This window comes from Paralichthys olivaceus, chromosome 3, assembly GCF_024713975.1.
Source record: "Paralichthys olivaceus isolate ysfri-2021 chromosome 3, ASM2471397v2, whole genome shotgun sequence".
Classification (NCBI taxonomy): Eukaryota; Metazoa; Chordata; class Actinopteri; order Pleuronectiformes; family Paralichthyidae; genus Paralichthys; species Paralichthys olivaceus.
In genome coordinates, this window is record NC_091095.1 from 7,269,227 (window position 1) to 7,288,516 (window position 19,290).

The following is a 19,290-nucleotide window of genomic DNA, read 5'->3' on the forward strand; positions in this document are numbered from 1 at the left end:
ATTCTTTGAAACATGGAAAAACCTCTTCTTGAAGCATTTATAGTATAACTTTATTTGATAGTGGAATAAAGTTAAAAACAACACTTAAATAATAATTCTGTTATTGTAAGTATCTTTTAATGAAATATTTCAGTGTCACATTACAAATTTTAAAATTATTTATTTAGATATATCAAATACATATATGTATAAATGGAGAACATAGCATCTGTTTATTTAGCAAGAAAACCAAAACATAAACTAACTCTCTCAACTGAAATGCATGTTACAGTGGAATATAAAACAACATATTGTATATTTGAAAATTTTGTTCTTTTACCTTTCAATAAACAGTAAATCCAAAGTCTGGAGTTTGACCACAGCATTAACATTGTTCACACTTGCATCCTTACACATTTAGCTACTAAAATATTTATAACTTACTCAAACTATATTTTTCTCTCTTTGGAAATTAAAATTAAAACATTTGATCAAATTCTTCAACACTTAAGAACTTGAACCACATTGAGTTTAACAGTTTCTATACATTCCTGAAGAAACTGAAAAGAGAGCATTCAGCTGCAGCAGATATCTCCACAGGAAAAGGCCCAGCCCCTGCGTGCCCCTGCTCCTCAGATCTCCAGAGGGACAGTGGAGCTGTTGCTGGTGTCCTCCATCAGCCCGGAGTCTTTATCAGGCTCCACATTTTTCTCTTCCACAATCATCAGTTGAGTGCTCTCTGCTGCCTCCGGCTGCTTGCTGCTGGCAGCGCTGTCTGGCTGCTCCTCTGCTTTGGTTTCACTGATAATCTGGATGGAGTCAGCTGGAGAGGCCTGCACTGCTTTCACTTCCCCATTCTGGACGGGGAAGACCATCTGCATTGTCTCATACAAGAACTGGTACTGCTCCTGAGAGAGACACACAGGTTGGAATATTAATCCATGTTGTTGAGTAAAGATTTCAATGCAGACTGTCACACAAATCCCCAAATTATAACAACTAAAACTATAACTAAAACAGATTGAAATGATAAAGTGATGTAACAAGACAAACACACTTATATCTGTGAGGCCAAACCATGATACACTACAGCTGATTCCTCTGTGACGTAATACATTAACCTGGTGTCATCACATCAGAAAAATAACCTCCCCACAGAGAAAATTCACATTAGCACCACCTCAAGTCAAACAACATCAGGCAACGTGTCCGAACATTCTGGTATGAGTTTCTGACGTCATCGCTTGTCAGCCAATCAACGTAATTTTACAACCAGCTCTAAATATGAGCTTTTAATCAGAAAATTTTTTTTTAGAATATAGGACAAGATTGTGAATATCTCTTGTATGTTTCAAGGTCAATTCAAGTTGTAAAATACTCTAAACACAAGTGACACATTTTATTAAAAGTGCCCATGTTTTTTCCAGGTTTCGACCTCAAAGCTCATAAAAACACAGAGGTCGGAGCAGCGACTTCACAACTCAGGAAATGAGAGCTTCTGAGGAGAACGTGACAAAAAAACACAGATAAACTCCTACTGTTGTTGAACCATGAAGATGAAAATGAAAAAGACGTACATAGTTTATTTTTTGTAAATCACACTTATACTGTCATGCTACTGTAAATTCAATGAGGCTTAAATATGCTGCTTAAAATTAGAGAAGCAATTGGTAAACAGAAAAGTGCCCAGCTGCTTTAAAACTTGATTCACAACATGTTTAGCTGCTTTAAAAATTAATATAGTTTTTAAATGACTTGTTTTTGAAGGTTTACATCTTCCAGGAAATCATGAGCTTGCGTGTGCTACAACACTCCTGACACATCCAGAGTTCCTCTTTCTTACCAGGCTGGAGATCATGTTCTGTCTCTCCTTACGTAGAGTTTTGACCACCTGGAAAACATCCACCAATTTCTCCGTCTGAGCGCTGTCCAGCATATTCCACAGGGCGCAGAAAACCCCGGTGCGGGACGAGCCGTCACTGAAGAGAGGGAGCACACAGACAACCCTCAATCCCTCCAACTACACCAGGTCATCATGGACATTTATTTACTGTTCTCATTATTATTATTATTTTTTATCATTATCATCACTACCTATATATGATGAGGAAATAGATAATAATACATGTGTTGTTAATAATTATTAGTCGAGATGTTCTCATTCCTTAAATTAGCAAACATCACAAATATTAAAATATGAGGATTTCTTTAAATATTTAAACAATGGGATAAACCATTGATTGGCTGTTATACTGTGGTGTAAGTCAGAACAGTAGAATGATAGATAAACTTGTTGCTTTTTGGTCACACTCAGCAAATACAATTTCTTTTTAGAGGATTTTCAAGTATTATTAGTAAAAGTTTGAGAACATGTAACCAAGTATTATAAAATTAAAATGCATATACTTGTACATACTTCTTATTTATATACTTTATTAAAATGTATCATAAATTTAGATCTGTTTATATTTCTATTCTTGATCGGAGCAATAATAACAAAACACAAAAACTAAAGTAGATGGGAACTTTTTTTTCTTCTGAAAGAGATTATAGTCTGAAAAGAAGGACTCTCAAAGCTTCATTCTGCCCCGAATGAAGCTTTGAGAGTCCTTCTTTTCAGGCGTCTTATTTCCAGAGGGCATTTCCTGTGTCTGTTGTCTTACTTGCAGTGGACCACGGTTGTCTGTGATTTACTGCCTCCACCGCTGTTCTTGATCTCCTTCATCATGTCTGCGAGACACTGCGGTGTCTCCGGCAGCTCCCTGTTCACCCACTTCAGGAACTGGAACTGTCTCACCGAGCGACTCTCTGTCCTCTGTTGACAGAAGTAATGTTTTAAACCACTTGTGATGTTGAAATGACTAATAAAACTACAGTCATCTACTACTACTCATCTACAGAGATGGATGAACTCCTGCGTTACCCTAACATGGCGGATCAGCAGGTTGCGGCTGATGAAAGTCGGGTTGGCGTCTGTACTCGCCACCTCCACCTCCAAGTCCCCAAATGTCCTCTTGTCTTTATCCCAGTACACAGTGTCAGACTCCTGTGAACATATATGTAAAGACAATGTATGATGTATTTTACGTTCATGTAAGGTTTATGTAATTACACGTGTGCGTAGTACTTTAGGCACCTTATTCTCCTCTGAGAGCATGACGATAGTGGACACCTTCTTCTGGTAAACCATCAGCCAGAAATCAGCCATGGTGTCTGGCAGTGGAGTCTGTGCTGCGATGAGGGCACGTGGGCCCCAGTATCCCTGCGAGATTAAGAAAATACCTCTACTGTTATTGTTGTGCATCATCCGGACAAAAGAGATGAACACAATCACCACCAAGGACATTAGTAATTCACCCTTGTCCACTTTTTTGTTGGTTTGTCAGAAGGATTATGTTAAAAACCACTGGACGGATTTCCATCAAACCTGGTGTAAGAATGGATCAGTGAAGAGCTCATCCAATGTCTTTAACGTTTGGAGATGCTAAGACGTCAGTTTCACCGATTCCACTGAAAACGATTCGTGGATCTTGATGAGAAAAATTAAGCACATTTAGAGGACTGATATCTGTAAGTGTGTGAAGTTTGGGTTGAATTTAAAAGGACCATTGGGTCTTTAAATTAAAAAGTCTGCGCTCTTGTGAGGGTCATTCTAGTTACACCTGTTTTACAACCAAACAGACTGTGTGAAGGAATAGAATCTGTTTGTCCTGGTGACTGCTCAGCTTTACACAGAAAGAGGTCATAAGACAAACAAATGGAAAGTGCAATAAAAATAATCATACATTGACATGGGAGGCATTGATGTATCTACTAGATTCTTCATCCTCTTCATCTGATGACTCCTCCTCATCATCTTCACCTGCTTCACTGTCACGACTGAGTCCTTCATCGAGCTTCAGCAGCACTCGGTTGTAGTCATCTGCGTGTTGATATGTTACTTCAGTTGTTATTCTGTCGTGTAAAATCCCAAAAGAATTCATCTCCGTGGTGAGCTGATACTCACAGGGGATGACAGACGAAGAGCGATTCCTCTCCTTGTTCTCCTCAGTGATCCCTGTGTTGAACGTCCTCCAATTTAGAAACGTGGGGAGTCTCTGAATTGCAGGAGAAATTTTCAAATTATCATCAACATGTTAAGGATCAAAATGTCTTCCTTTGTTAGAGGGAGGGAATACTGAAAAGCACAATGCTGTTCAGGTGATTTACTTTACTGTCTCACAAAATAATAATCTTTATATTATGTATTAATAAAAAAGTGCCATACGTCAAACTCCTCCTCCATCAGGGTGAGTTCGCTCTCAGAGCTTTTCAGTTTGAGTGTGCTCAGGATGCTGTGGAGTTCGGACAGAGGGATCTCAGTCTCTCCGAACTGGTTGTGCTCCACCAGAGCCTGATGAATCAGGATGTACTGGGCCTACGTGAGGACAAATGTACTTTATACACAAAAGATACACAATTCAAATCATAGTCAATAAAAAACATGATAAATTAAAAAATGTCTATAAAAATTACATTATTACGTTTGATTTTTACAAAACTTCAGTAAACTCAGAATTACTGTGTGTCTGCTTATGATACATGATTATTTCCTGCCTGTCCATATGTACATTTTCTTATAAACTCTCTGTATATTGATGAATTGACTGGATCTTCTGACAGTTCTCTGCAGATTTTGGTTTAATGTATCATCAAAGTTTTATCTCTAATCAGACACACATACTTTCACACAGATGTGGATCTAAATGGTTATTTTACCTCCACTTGAACCATGAGGCATCTCTGTCTGCGGAGTCTGACCATGTAACCGTAGATGTCCACTCTGCCCTCCGCCTCCAGAGCCTCCATCATGGCATCAATGCCAATATAAGTCCCTGTTCTACCCACTCCAGCACTGGACATGAGAGAAGGACACTGTGTTAATATGTTTCATTAATTCCATTGGTTCTAATAGGGAAATAGAGATGAAATGGTCTGATGACTCCTTTGATTCCTAATGAAAGCTTTTCAGTATCATTCTTCCAATTCTGGAAGTCACAAGGAGCAAATTCAGAGAGGCAAACAAAACATAAAAATAAAAATGACAAATTAAAATATCTGATAATATTTACAAGAAATAAAACTATTAACTGGAAAGATGTAATATAGTAAAAAAGGATCATGAAGTAGAACGTCCTTGTTCTTTGAATATGTTTAGTGACTTTCTACCACTGAGTGTCGTTCATGATGATCATAATTCTGAAAAGAGTGACCCGTACCTGCAGTGGAGGACAATGGGGCCGCTGAAGAAATTCTTGAAACTGTTGACGCGCCGCCTCAGTTTCAGAAGGAGGTGTGGCTCCGCTGGGACGCCATGGTCAGGCCAACTCATGAACTGGATGTGGGTCACCTCCCTTTCTGAGGTCTTCTCCCTCTTCTGCTGACACACACAAACATGCACCAAAGTATACACACAATTAAGATCACAAATATCCATACACATACAAAACATTAACACAATTTTAAATATTAAATTCTTTTAATGGAGACCCACGTTGGTTATGATGAGGTGACGGATGGTGTAATCGGGACAGTGTTCCTCTGAGTTCAGCTTCAGTATAAACTCCTCAAAGATCTCAGTCTCCCTCTCTGGAGACGGCCAGTACTGCGCACACTTGACCTGTGACACAACCCAAAAGTCAAATACGCACTCAGTGAAAACGTAAAGCCAATGTGGAAGAGTAGCTACGATGTGAGTGGAAGACTCAAACCAGACAGTTATGGAGTTAAAAGCTCTTTACGTTTTCCCACAGTAACTCATTTTCATTTAGTAATTAAAAAAAATCTTTTGTATTAATGTAACATCAGAAGCTATTTTTTTATAGTATAGGTCTAGTTTGTCAATTGACTTCACTAAGTATGCATTGTCTTAATTTGGTCCTGTCTAACCACTTGCTTGAGAAAAAACTTCAGTCCCTCACCCTGCAAAGTTTCCCTCACACCCAATGCCAACTAAAAGTTAGAACTGCCGCTCTTACCCGGTTTCCCTCTTCACAGCGGGTTACCATGACGATGATAGATGACTGCTGCTCCCAGACCATCCTCCAGAAGTCACTCACAGTCTCATCCTTTGGGCCTACAACACACACGGAATGTAAACGCATGCAGAGAGCCACACACTTGTATCACAGAAACATGCAGCATCACAAGTTTAGTGAATGAAAGAACATGAGAACATGATTGTACCTTGAGCTGCAATGTACTTTTTAGCTTCCTTGTACCCCTGCAGTCAGAAAATAAGTCAAATGTTCATCGACGGAAAAAAGACATGAACTTTGTGTCGACTAAACCCTCAAAATCAAAGTTCGAGCTAATAATGTGACATCTCATATTTTATCTTTTTCTGAAGCTCAATCTTCTCAATCAAAGCAATCGTGGCGTTAACAGGGAAAGCAGTTGTATTACGATCAGTGTTCCATACATCAATGAAGCTGGCGTTGATGTAGTCACATCCTGCTTCGCCGTTTCCTGTGGTCAGCTGGACACGGTTATAATCATCTGGTTCAAGACAGACAAATAAAAGAAATACACATAACAGGGGAAACTTCTATTATCTTCAAATACACAATGTGTGAGTTTGTGTGTAGGAGACAGATGTCCCATGTGGGTGATCCTGATAAAAACCCTCTGTGTAATTTTTTATCACTATATTTATGGCTATAATTATATTTAATACCTAAATTTCAGGCTACATAGCTCACACTGATGTATTGTCCTTGTGAATCCAATATTGCCATGAAGCAGCCACCAGGTTGATCTGCAGGATTTTACCACATTGGTTCAACATATCCAGAAATATTCAAAAGAATTACCAAAATGGAAACTATACTAAGATTACTGTGTATCATCTTACACATGCACCTTAGTCACAAGGATACTAACTGATGATGTTATTTCTCTTTATGGTAAAAAGGAGTGGATAAAATCTCCCTCATGTGCTCAGTGGTTTTTTATCTCTTTTATTTAAAAAGGCTTCACATGTTGTTGGACACGTTCCCACTCACAGGGTAAGATGTCCACGTAGCGGTTCTTGGGGACATTGCAGGGCTTTTTGGCCTCTTTCACCGCGTGCCTGGAGAAGATTCTGGGGATGCTCTGAAAGCACAAACAAATGTCATATAACAGTGATCTAACAGTAAAGAAAAAAACGTCATCAAAACCCACAAACCAGTAAAAGTACCTGAAACTCAGCCAGGAACAGTCTTCCTTCATCAGCCAGTTTCCTCTTGTAGGCTTCCAGCAGCACCTCTGCTGCAATCGGCTCGACGGGCAGCAGGTTCTCCTCATCATCTGCGGCAACAAATATCAAACACGTTAAACATATCAGGAAAATCTGTGACCATTACCCCTTTTACTGTATATTTGGAAATACATAAAAGAATGCAACAGGCAAAATAATGACTATCTTGCTGACATGTTTTAAAAAACACTTATTTTTATGATCTTATTATCGTATTATTTTAACATACATTGTCTTAATTTGTTCTGTTGTTTTGTTTTATGTAAGCACATTGAGCTGCATGTTATGTGATGAAAAGTATATAAATAAAGTTAATGAATGAACATTTGTAATAATAATCATAATAAAACTTTCCTAACAAGGATTGTATCTGTGTTCATGATGTGAAAACAGTAGTTAACTGCTAAAATCACACTGAACAAAAAACAGGAAACCAAAATCTACTCACTTGCTGTTGAAATAAGTATCATGTTCTCACTCAGGTCACTGCAATGAAAATAGTGAAGGTTGTAAAGATTAGATAAAATGAAATACAGAGTAACAGTGATGATGTTCCTGTGTGAAGTGAGATCAATTCAAATGCAGTAATTATACCTTTCCTGTAACGTAAATGAGATGTTTTCTTATCAGTGGAACAAAATCTGCAGGTTTTTTCATCTTAACTTAAAAAAAATAAAAACTCTGAGGCAATCTGAGAGAAACACTGATGTAAGATTTATGCAGAATCATTCTCACTGGGACTTCCTGCGCTTCAAGACGAAGATCTTGTAGATGACCAGCAGCAGAGCCACAGATGTGAAGATGATGAGGAACACGAGGAAACCGATGACAGCTTTGTCATTATCTGTCGATTGAGGTTGAAGAGAAAAGAACATCAACTTAATGTATAGAAATAGATGTGTAAAAAAAATTAAATCTGTCAAATGTATTAACGAAGCAATGTTAGATAAATGGAGGCGTTGATCAAAATGGTACATACAGTCAGTAGAAATAGACTTGATCTCGGGTTTGCTCTCCAACTCACTGTTGACAGCAAACACCTGGAAAGATGGAAACATTTTCTGTCACTTATTAGAGCATTCAAATAAACACAGGGTATAAAACTGTGACGGCAAAAAGAAGGATGACTCAAACCTCCACTTTGTAGCTCGTAGAGTAGTACAGGTTGTTGAATTTAAAATCACATCCTGTTGAATTCTTCTCAGTGACCAACTGATCAGTACCATTATACAAAAGTCGTGCTTTGAATCGTCTTTTAGGTCCATTGAATTTTCCAACTTGTGAAAGTTTGCAGGTCACATTGATCGTATTATGCTCTTTAACCATCAGCTTCAGTTGAGTAACTTTCTCTGGTACTGTAAGAAAGTCAAGAAAAAAAAATACAACACTGTATGCATACTCACAAAAGTGATATTTTAACACTTATAAACAATATACAATAAAGTTAAATAGTGGACTTATATTTATTTAAGTGCAGATCCAAATAAAAATCCAGATCTAGTGAATTTAAATGTGGTTTCATCAGGAGTCTGTTGGGCTTTGGAGGAGGTAGTAACTCCACTGATTGCCATTTTAGTTGTGATCCAAAAAGTACAACTGGTTTCATTCTGTTTGTCACTGACCTCCAACCTTGGTTTCCTCTTGAACTGGAGGGGATGTGTGTAAGAAGTTGTTGTAGGTGGCTTTGATCTGGCAGCTGTAATTGGTGAATGGACTCAGACCTGAAATCTTGCAGGTTTCTTCTGAAGGCCTGGGTGAGTTCTCTGTGACACAGTTTTACAAGCTGTTAGTTTATGTTCTAGACAACAGACACAAAATTATAGAAACAAAAAACAGCACTTTTTTTTTCTTCTTCTTTTTTTAGTTCAAGTTTCCCATTCAGTAACAAAAACATCATTGAAGCAGTTTATATCATCCATGCAGCTTAAACTATTAATAAACAGACAACTTTAAAAGATGAAATCCTGCAGAAACAAGGAAGAATAAAAGCATTAGAGAAATACTCTGAATATTTCACTTACCATGCCATTCATGTCCGGATGGAGTTTTACAGCTGCAGTAGTACGAAAGCTTCGGAATCCCGGCTTCACAATTCTCACTGGTCGTTTTCCAAGTCAGCTCAAGGGATGTGTTGTCAGAGGTTCTTGTTGTGATGGTTATTTTGAGATCTGCTGGGACACGTCACACCTGAGTACTGACATCACAGTCATTCAGCATCCGAGGATAAAAGCTGTCGTCCAGCGAACATCTACATACCACAGTTGATCTGGACGAGAACTTCAGTTGTTTTGTTTATGGGGACATTGTTGTCCTTGATGTGACCGGTACAGCTGTAGTCCGTGAAAGGCTCCAGCTCAGACAGTTTCTTAATCTCATTTACATTTTTCTTTTCTGAGGAGAAACAAAGACGACACAAGTTCTTCAACAGCTGATATTTATACCTCACACCCTCTGAAGGAGTACGACTATGCATTCTTATTCGGACTTATTCATAAAAATCTAGAAGTGATTCACAAAGAACACAGTAATATGTCACTCTCCTCTTCATCTGAAACACAACTTTGGTTCTTGCCAGGTTTTTTTTTTATCATTATCTACAAACACAACTTTACACCTAATAACTATTTTATACAGAACCAGAAGGGCTCTCAGTTCAGAGTGTGCCTCTGCCAACAGTCTCCTTATAAGAACACATTTCAATTCACCAGATCTGGAGATTTTTATTTGGATCTGCACAAAATTACACTCACTCATAAATATCAGCCCCCTAAACATGTAAATGGTAAATGGTTGTATTTATATAACGCTTTTCTAGTCTTGAAGACCACTCAAAGCGCTTTACACTACAGTTTTCCATTCACACACACATTCATACAGTGCTTCTATAGCTAGCACTTTTTTGATGTTCTATTGGACAGTTTTGGGGTTCAGTATCTTGCCCAAGGACACTTTGGCATGCAGATGGGAAGACTGGGGATTGAACTTCCGACCTTCTGGTTGGAGGACAACCGCTCTACCCCCCCTCAGCCACAGCCACCCCTATGTCTGTTTTTTTTTTTTTTTTATCAAGATCCATGAATTATTCTCTGAGGAATCAATGAAAATGTTGAAAAACTTGCAATGTTAAAGAAAGTGAAGCTGATCCAGATCTTCATAAAAAACATTATCTTTTAAAAGATTCTGTGAATTATTATATATAGATAAAGACTGTAGCTCCTGTAATGACAGGAACCTGTTGTACATTAGTTTTGTTTCACTGCCCAGCTGTTGAATATAACGACAAAGTTTGAAGATTGGACACATCAACCCACATTGATTACGTGATTAACAGTTATTATTATACTGTCATAATTATCACAATGGTAAAATTCCTCATTCATTGATGTAAATTCACTAGTAGGAAACCACTCTTTGTAGCATTCAGCAGGGAGTTCAGACAACACGTCGAGGAAATTCGACATTCTACCAAACAAAAAGAAATCAAAACTATAAATGCTTGTAAGAAGGCTTTTATATAAATATTTTATATTTTATTCTACTCTTAGTTATCCCCTAATATTAAAATGTGTATATTTTCATTTTTGCACTTGAGCGTTGATATTGTCACGAGTAATTAAGAATCTTAAAAAAAAATTTGGGTCACTTCAGTTTAAAGTGAGAATGCAAAGTAGTACATTTATATCATAAAATATTTCAATGTTAATCTATGAGTTATGTTGCAGACACACAGAGACTCCACTTACTGTGACAGGTGTAATCAATGGAGAGGTTTTTGCATTTTGGAGGTAATTTTGCTGTTATGTTTGTAGGAAATTTGTTGAGAAAAGTTTCTTGAATGTCTTTGGGATCTAAATAATCTGTGGAAAAAGAAGAGCAGACATAAAACAAGATGAAATAAGTTCTAAAGGGCATGCATTTCAAAATAAAAGTACAAACTTTTGCACATACCAAGGTTGATGTTTCTGGTGAAGGGAAAGGAAGTGTTGCAGCTTTGTGATGTGAAGGTCAAAGTCAAATCAGAGCAAAGGTCAGCATAATTAGGTTTGACACAGACGCTGTTGTTAACAACAGTCCCATTCGTTTGAACAGAGATGGAGTTGATGTTCCATTCAGTTTGGAAACACACAGATTTGTCGCGGCCGCTGAAAGCAATGTCATCTTCATCTGAAATACACAAGTGATTATCAAATATCTGCTTGTTTTACACAAAGTACTATTCTTTTGATTTGAAAAATTGAACCAACATACATTATTTAGACTCACATATTTCAGATGTGCTGGTGTCATTTCCAATGATGTTGCAGGACGTTGTTTCGTTACTGTAATGAACTTTAACATGAGCATTATATTCAGTGCAGGGCTTCAGCTGCTTGATGGGATGAGATGAAGTTTGATTGAAACGAAGAACTGTGAAGAGTTGTTTAGTCTCTGGTTTCCCTTCTTCATTAATCTCTATAGAGGCTTTAACAACTGCCGAGCTTGTGATGTTAATCTGGATGCCATACCTGATGGGATTTACAGTGTAAGAACCTGCAGACAAAATCAAGAGAATTAAAAGATAATAGTTCATAGGTCACACAGACACCACATAATAACAATATGATTACCTCTGCCAAGGAGGTTATGTTTCATTTCTTATCATTAGTATTTTGATATATTACGTATTGTTGTAGAAACTTGTTGCTAGAAATTTAAATTCTAATTTCTTGATGAAGAAATTCAATCATGTTTAGGGGACAGATATTTATGAGTGTTTGGTGCAGATCACAAATAAAAATTCACATCTGGTGGATTTAAATCTGGTTTCATAATTGGTAATTCATAGAGGTATGTATTCTGCTAAGTGCCATTCTAGTTATAATATAAAACTTTCTAGAGAATATATCACTTTTTGAACTGATACTCACACTGTACAGGGGGTACTGGAGGACGACACATTTAAGGGAGAAAAGAGGAAAACAAAACATTAATACATGATCATGCAACATCTAAAACCATCAGTAGTAAATAAAGCAAAATATCATCAATCTCAAACTCACTTGTAACAAACCAACTAAGAACTACTGTTATAGTCCACCACTTCCTGCCTGACACTAAAACTTAGAGTCCCCTCAACACTTAATCCGTTTGGACACATCCCTGGTTTTTATAGAAGCACAAATGGACCTTTTCTGTTACAGCCTCGTTTTTAACAAATGAAAAACTAAACATCACAAAGTCTTGTTTAAGATAATATTTGTACTATATGGATTGAATGTAAAATGAAAGCAATGAGAAATTAGTATATTTCAAATCTGTACATTTGTTTTCAAAGTGATGTAGAAGATTCAACTTGTTGCTTTAGATCGTATTTTGGCAACAATTCACAATTTCTGAATTATCAAACCGGCTCAGAACCTTCATCTACCTTTGCTGTCTATATTCATATTAATACGACCATCTAATGTTTAAGCCTCACATGATAAATGAGAAAATTCCAACCTTTGGGGGGTTGAACCGGGGGTTGCTTGCTGGTGATTGCAGCTGGGCCCAGGTCTGGAGAGGATGCTTGGTCACTGGTTGCATTTTGTGGCTGTGTAATGGATGTTTGATCACTGGTTGGAATTTTTGCTTGTGTAATGGATGTTTGATTGCTGGCCATGGTGGGGGCATCAGTGGCTGCAGGAAGGAGAGCACAATGGAGGTCACCTTCACATGCAAACACTTTACTTCCAACAGTCTTTCCTGATATGATGCTTAACTTCAGTGGCTGAGACGTCCCAAACAAACGTGTTTTCACATCTCTGCATTACATTAACGCTCAGCTATACCTGCATATTGGAAATACTCTGGATACTGTGAACACTTGCACATTGTACTACTTAGCTGTACTGCTCTTCTTATTTTTCTTTTTTTTTTACTATTAAAACATACTGTGTATATATTTTTACAAATTTAAATTTATATTGTTAAATTTTAATACTTGATTTTCTTATCTTATATTTAGAGATGTCTGACATGCACCAACAACACCAAAACAAATTCCATGTATGTGTAAAAAACTTACTTGGCAACAAAAGCTTTTCTGATTCTGATTCTGATTAATGAATAACACAAAAGAAAACCCCAAAGTAAACCTGCTTAAAATCAGATTCTTGTCTATGTGAGGTGTGATGGTACAGGTGAGTCGATTCACTCACACATCCATGACTTGACCACTTTAATTGTTGTTGCTCACTATCATTGTGGTTGTCTTTCTGTTGTGTGGATCCAACGTTCACGTTCTGGCTTATATGGTGTTGTGGCTTTGAAATTGTTACTTGGTGTTTGCAATTAATTTCTCTTCACAGAATACAAAAATAAAAAAGCAACAATTAAATTGAGTTTGTTCGTTAACTTGTGTTTTCTCACTCACCTGCTGTGCTTGGCAAGTCACCTGGAATCAAAGAAGAGAAAAAATGTTTCAACTGTTGCATTGTATTTTATATATTTTATATATTTTTCATCATAGTTCGGCTGAATATAGAAGAAAATATGTCAAATATATGTTGTTGTTTTTTTTAACAAATCTTCATTTGAACTTTTTATTAAAGCATTTTCTTCCCATTGGTCAATAAAACTGCTGGGAATGATCAGGCTAAAAGAGCAAAGCCACCATTTTCTTACTCTTCTGTGTGAGGCGGTGCTGAGCAACCTGGTTGTCATGACGATGTGGCAAATAGCCTCACTTGTTATTTCAGAAGACAAACCACCACTTCCTGCCTGACACTAAAACTTAGAGTCCCCTCCACACTTAAACCGTTTGGACACATCCCTGGTTTTTAGAGAAGCACAAATGGACCTTTTCTGTTACAGCCTCGTTTTTAACAAATGAAAAACTAAACATCACAAAGTCTTGTTTAAGATAATATTTGAACTATATGGATTGAATGTAAAATGAAAGCAATGAGAAATTAGTATATTTCAAATCTGTACATTTGTTTTCAAAGTGATGTAGAAGATTCAACTTGTTGCTTTAGATCGTATTTTGGCAACAATTCACAATTTCTGAATTATCTCAGAACCTTCATCTACCTTTGTGTAAGTTAAATATCGTGGAGTGATCAAGTTGTGGATTCTTCTCTGTCATTGTCCACGTATAAAAAGAAATGCTCTGCTGTTTAAACATTTGCTTTGTTTCAAACTTGTGCTTTTAGTTTTTCCTGCTGTATTCATACAAACATACTAATATGTTTTCAATTTTCTCTTATATACCGTTAATAAAACCTGTATTGAAGATTTTTTTTTCTTTGTATTTTTTGTTTTATTTGGATGTGGTGGAGCCATAACTGGTTTCTACCACACCCCACATGTATTTTCATATTTAATGTATGTATTTTGTATTTATGTTGTATGTTTGTATTCACCTTCTGTGAAAGAAACCGAAATAAAGATGTGTAGTTATTTGGTTCTCTACGGGGGTTTGCAATGAGTGAGCAGGGGACAGTGAAACAATGAGTCTCAGGATGTGGTTTGGCTCGTTCTTGTTTTACTGCAGAGATGCGTGCTCGCTCTGTGCAGTGACATCTCACCGCCCTGTGCAACCTCTTCATGCCTCGTGGTAGCAAAAACAACACCGGAAATAGTTCAATGCTTTGTGAAGTTCCATCACCACTGATGAGTCGAAGCGTTCAATAATGTCACAAAGCATTGAACTACAGCCAGTTCATCACTTTTTCGCTATTTGCAGTGTATTTCTGTATTTGCATGTGTTGTGTCGTCAAACTGATGAAGTCATTTGCAGTGCGTTGAGCTCTCTCGGCTTCCGTAGACCAAACCAGAGCAAAGAAAAAAAGCCCACTGTAACTTCCTCTTTATCCACTTTTTACGTTTCATTTTCAACATCCAAGCTGTAAGTAAAGCCTTCTCTGTGTTTTGGGTACTTCCTTGTTCTGTGTCTTCAGGGTGGAGGATGAAACAAAGTTGTGACATTAACACTGTTTTATCAGCCTGTTCTTTCCAGAAGTAAAGACATGTATATACACTGTGTGTCTATGGACACAAGTTATATAGTTCAATGACGACCATGATCCCTGTCCCTGAATCCATCTACATGTCAGATCGCTCATGTTTTCTCTCAGTCAGAGATTTTTCTGTATTTTACATGTTGCATACTTCCCAGATCACAGTCCCCTTCTCTGTGATGTGAAGCTCCCCCTCCTCCCACAATCTGCTTCAATCGTGCAGCATGTTTAACATCTCTGACCTCACTTCTTCATTTTGAACGCGGCACTTCCCCTTTTTATTTTTTTTCCTCTCCAGGCTTTCTGAAGTAATTTACTTCGTCTCAGTCTGTTTGGCCCGCGTCGATCTGCTCTACCAGGAAGTGAAGGCAACTCAGAATGGAACACGGAAGTGGTCAAATGTTTGATCACACAACTCCGTCCTGCTTCATCTAAAATAGACTGGGGGAGAGTTTAGGCAAATGAAACTGGTGCTCACACGCTTTTTGGCTTTTTAACGCTGATCTGACAAAAATAAGTCTTTTGAATTAAATCTGATTCTGACAAATAAGTTGAATGGTCTTATACTTATATTTGTTGTAGTCTGCTATTTAACTATCTGGTAAAATCCTATCATATATACATATTTACCTATGTCTCTCTCGATAAAACAACTTTAATATCTTAGACATTTATCTGGTTAAGTGATTACAACATTTAGATTATTAAAAATAAATATTTTAAAAACGTTTTAACCCCTAATTTTGATTAATATAAACTATGTTCATAATTATACCACTTCTATTCTGTTCTTAATAAAATAACTACATAAATGAATTCTGTAATATGTTTTTGATTTCGGAAACAGCACCAATATGTACCAATACATATATATATATACAGGTATATATTACACCAAAATATTCACAGGTACATTAAATGTTAGCCAAGCGTATATATCTAGATAAATAAAATTTGGTGTATACAATGGATCATATTTGAATTGATCGTATGCTGTTGGAATAGAAACATAATGTAGTATACAACTATGATACTAGAGTACATTCAAATAGTATAAATGTACAGAACTGGAGTAAATGTACTTCTATTATCCATCACTGGTTATATGTTACTAATGTTATAAAAAAAAAAGTTTGGAGTGAGTTTTAATAATGAAAAATAATGTTTCATCAATGGAAAAGTTAAAGATGCTTAAATGACACTTGGACATTTGGTTTAATCTATACCTGTGTGCTATTCTGAAATGGAGAACGGAGATCAAGTGAATGGGAATTTGTGGCCTTCTTCTCTGAGACTGATTCATTATAATATCTACATTTGCTTCGATGGCAGCCGGTGCTCGTTTTCTTTAACGATCCGTCAAAAAGTCACAAACAGAGTTTATTTCAATGCATGTGAACAGACATCTGATGCTGAAAATAGCAGAACATGCTCCAACAGCAGCAGAACTCTGAGTGATGCTGGAGGCTGTGAGCTGGGTCACACACACACACACACACACACACACACACACACACACACACACACACACACACACACACACACACACACACACACACACGTGTATCACATACAACACCCACAGTCACTGGGGTTGAAATGAAGCATTTGCAGAGACTCACCCCCAAAAAACTCTGTCATATCTGACAGACAACCCCCCAACCAAACATACATACCAACATATATGTATATACATATACAAATACACACACACAAACACCCACACCCACACACACACACACACACAATCGAAGCAGAACAGAATCATGACTACAAACATTCCCACAGCACTTAACCAAATGAAAGTGTTGTTTTAAGGAGACTCGTCTTATTAACATCAGTCTTTGATTGAAGCACAGCTGCTTCTTCTTTTGCAGAGGGGCTCGGGAACCTGTCACTTTCAGGCTCCTCACATCACAAACACACGCACTTGTTCTTTTTCGTGTTCTTAGGTTTGGAAAGTTTAAGAAAGGTGAAGTTGCACAAACTCAAAGACGTGAGGTACAGTATGTTTGACGTTTCTGCCCTCAGCTTTTTACAGTTAGAGTGCTGACGTGGAAAAGAAGAAAATCTTCTCGACTGACACGTTCATGTCTCTGTCTCAGACATGGAGGGTTTTTCAACATTCCTCATGGAGACGATTAAACTCTCAACAACCAAACTTCGAAAACAGTCAATTTAGGAGTTCAGAACATAAAACCTCATCGTGTGCAGTTGATTATCTTGTTTTACGTCATTTACAGATTGTTTGTACTAGTTTTTCATACTTTCATGAAACGTGCAAGGACTCAACGTTACTATTACATTACAGAGGATTACTTACATTTGCCCAAACCAATGATTCCAGCCCAGAGCAGCAGGATCTTGACACCACAGAGACCTGCCATATCCAGGAGTTAGGGCGTGTGCCTGCCACGACCATACAGCACAGGCCTACTGGGGACCAACCGGCAGATATCAAGACGCCCGATCGAAGCTGTATTTCCAATTCTCAACACGACTCTAAGAGAGAAATAAGTTCTCAACGTTGTCTTATTTTATGCTTCATATGTTTTCTGTCTTATCAGTTGCTGCAGCTTCCTGGACTTGTTCCCCAAACCCTGAACCTCGCTTCTGGTTTCAAGCCGAGCAAGTGCGAGTGATGTCACACCGAAAAGAGGCTGCCTTCACCTTAATGTTCAGTGACAGGAAGCTTCATTTCAGGCGGCGCCACCAAGAACAGGAAGTCTCACGTCGGATCTTCACTTGCTTTTGCGAAAATTGTGAAAACCTTCAATAGTAAAAAGAAAAAGAGTGAAGTTTAGATTCAATTCAACGGCTTTCAGGTGGATTAGACTTTTGGATAGATGCTTCACAGCCTGCATAGACAAAACTAAAATAAAATAGTGATGTTAACACAGGGTATTGTTTATGCTTGACTATTCTCTGTTCATTTATAAAACTAGACTCTTAAAACAAGAAATGTGACATCTGAGAGACGACACGTTCAGCGGGGGAACTTCTTCAAGCCCACAGTCGCCCGACCACGTAGTCAAAGCAGACGAGTAGCCAGCCCTGCGACGAGCAAGAAAGGAGATGTGGCCTTCTCCTTTTTTTGTGGCCATTTCTTCACGTCTGCCGTTCATTCTGTGTGAAACACATTCATGAGAGATGTCAGATCTCTTCAAAGTCATTGATCGTGTGCGTGGTTGTTTGATCATTGTGCTCTGCCTCGGAGCCCAAAACTGCTTCACTCCTGTTTACATACACAAGAAAAAAGGGGGATAAAAGAGGAAGAAGAGGAGCAGAGAAACTCTCCAGGGAGTGAGCCTCACACACTGGGTGGTGAGCTGATGTGAATCTGGATGAAACACACTCAGCTATTTAACAAAGTGATGGGAAAATAATACATACAGCTAAGCAGAGGTCTGTTTTATTTTAGACAGTTTGGTGCTGAGCTGAAGTTTAACACCAGTTATAGAGTCGATCTCATGTGACGACGAGTCTACGAGACAAAGACGAGAACGCAGAGATCACCTCAAACCTTCAGTAACGCTTGGTTTCACACTCCACCTGCTCTCCGTCTACAGGACATCAAATATTTCTGTGGAAATAGGTTTGAACCTGAAACCCATTATAGGAACGTACTATGTTTCCAACAATGATCTCACATTTCTAGGACGATGATCTAAATCTGAATTTCCTCCACTGAAACACATTTTGGTATTTGGTTGTTTCCACTTCAGAGAGCATAATGTAGATTTTTGTATCAGGAAGTGGCTCTTAAGCAAGCAGCATCATGTTCATGCAATCCACCTTAGACTCTTATTACTGTTTTACCTCCATGTTGTTCAATGTGTGTGTCCAAGTCAAACAACCCTGTGATAGTTTTTAAAGCTGTCAGGCTCCTATATCTGTTCTATGTGCATGTACTGATATGGTATAAAGAATATAGAGATCAGACAACTTTAAGGTTTTAATGTTGTGATGGATCAGTGTTCATCAGTGTCCTGTTTCCAAAGAGTTCTTTCTAAACCATCTATAATGTGAGTTTAAACTTCTAATCTCAGT

General features: G+C 37.8%; 1 protein-coding gene across 2 annotated transcripts; it reads right to left on the reverse strand.

Moving 5' to 3' along the window:
• Window positions 1-95: 95 nt before the first annotated feature.
• On the reverse strand, window positions 96-17,962 carry ptprc (protein tyrosine phosphatase receptor type C). Of its 2 annotated transcripts, XM_069521735.1 has the most exons (30): window positions 17,564-17,962; window positions 13,653-13,673; window positions 12,740-12,916; window positions 12,166-12,180; window positions 11,522-11,788; window positions 11,207-11,422; window positions 11,002-11,115; window positions 9,515-9,649; window positions 9,280-9,426; window positions 8,881-9,021; window positions 8,393-8,613; window positions 8,238-8,298; window positions 7,994-8,102; window positions 7,707-7,744; window positions 7,199-7,308; window positions 7,023-7,113; window positions 6,440-6,516; window positions 6,205-6,241; window positions 5,997-6,094; window positions 5,513-5,638; window positions 5,238-5,395; window positions 4,738-4,873; window positions 4,247-4,396; window positions 3,986-4,076; window positions 3,765-3,901; window positions 3,116-3,241; window positions 2,903-3,025; window positions 2,643-2,794; window positions 1,823-1,958; window positions 96-887 (listed from the first exon to the last, which is right to left on the reverse strand). In XM_069521735.1, exons 1-30 carry the CDS (start codon window positions 17,625-17,627, stop codon window positions 612-614), a joined length of 3,750 nt encoding a protein of 1,249 aa, XP_069377836.1. In that variant the 5' UTR covers window positions 17,628-17,962; the 3' UTR covers window positions 96-611. The 2 variants fall into 2 exon arrangements, with proteins under 2 accessions (XP_069377836.1, XP_069377837.1); XM_069521736.1 differs by lacking the exon at window positions 12,740-12,916 and having other exon boundaries at window positions 17,564-17,933.
• Between the last annotated feature and the right edge of the window lie 1,328 nt (window positions 17,963-19,290).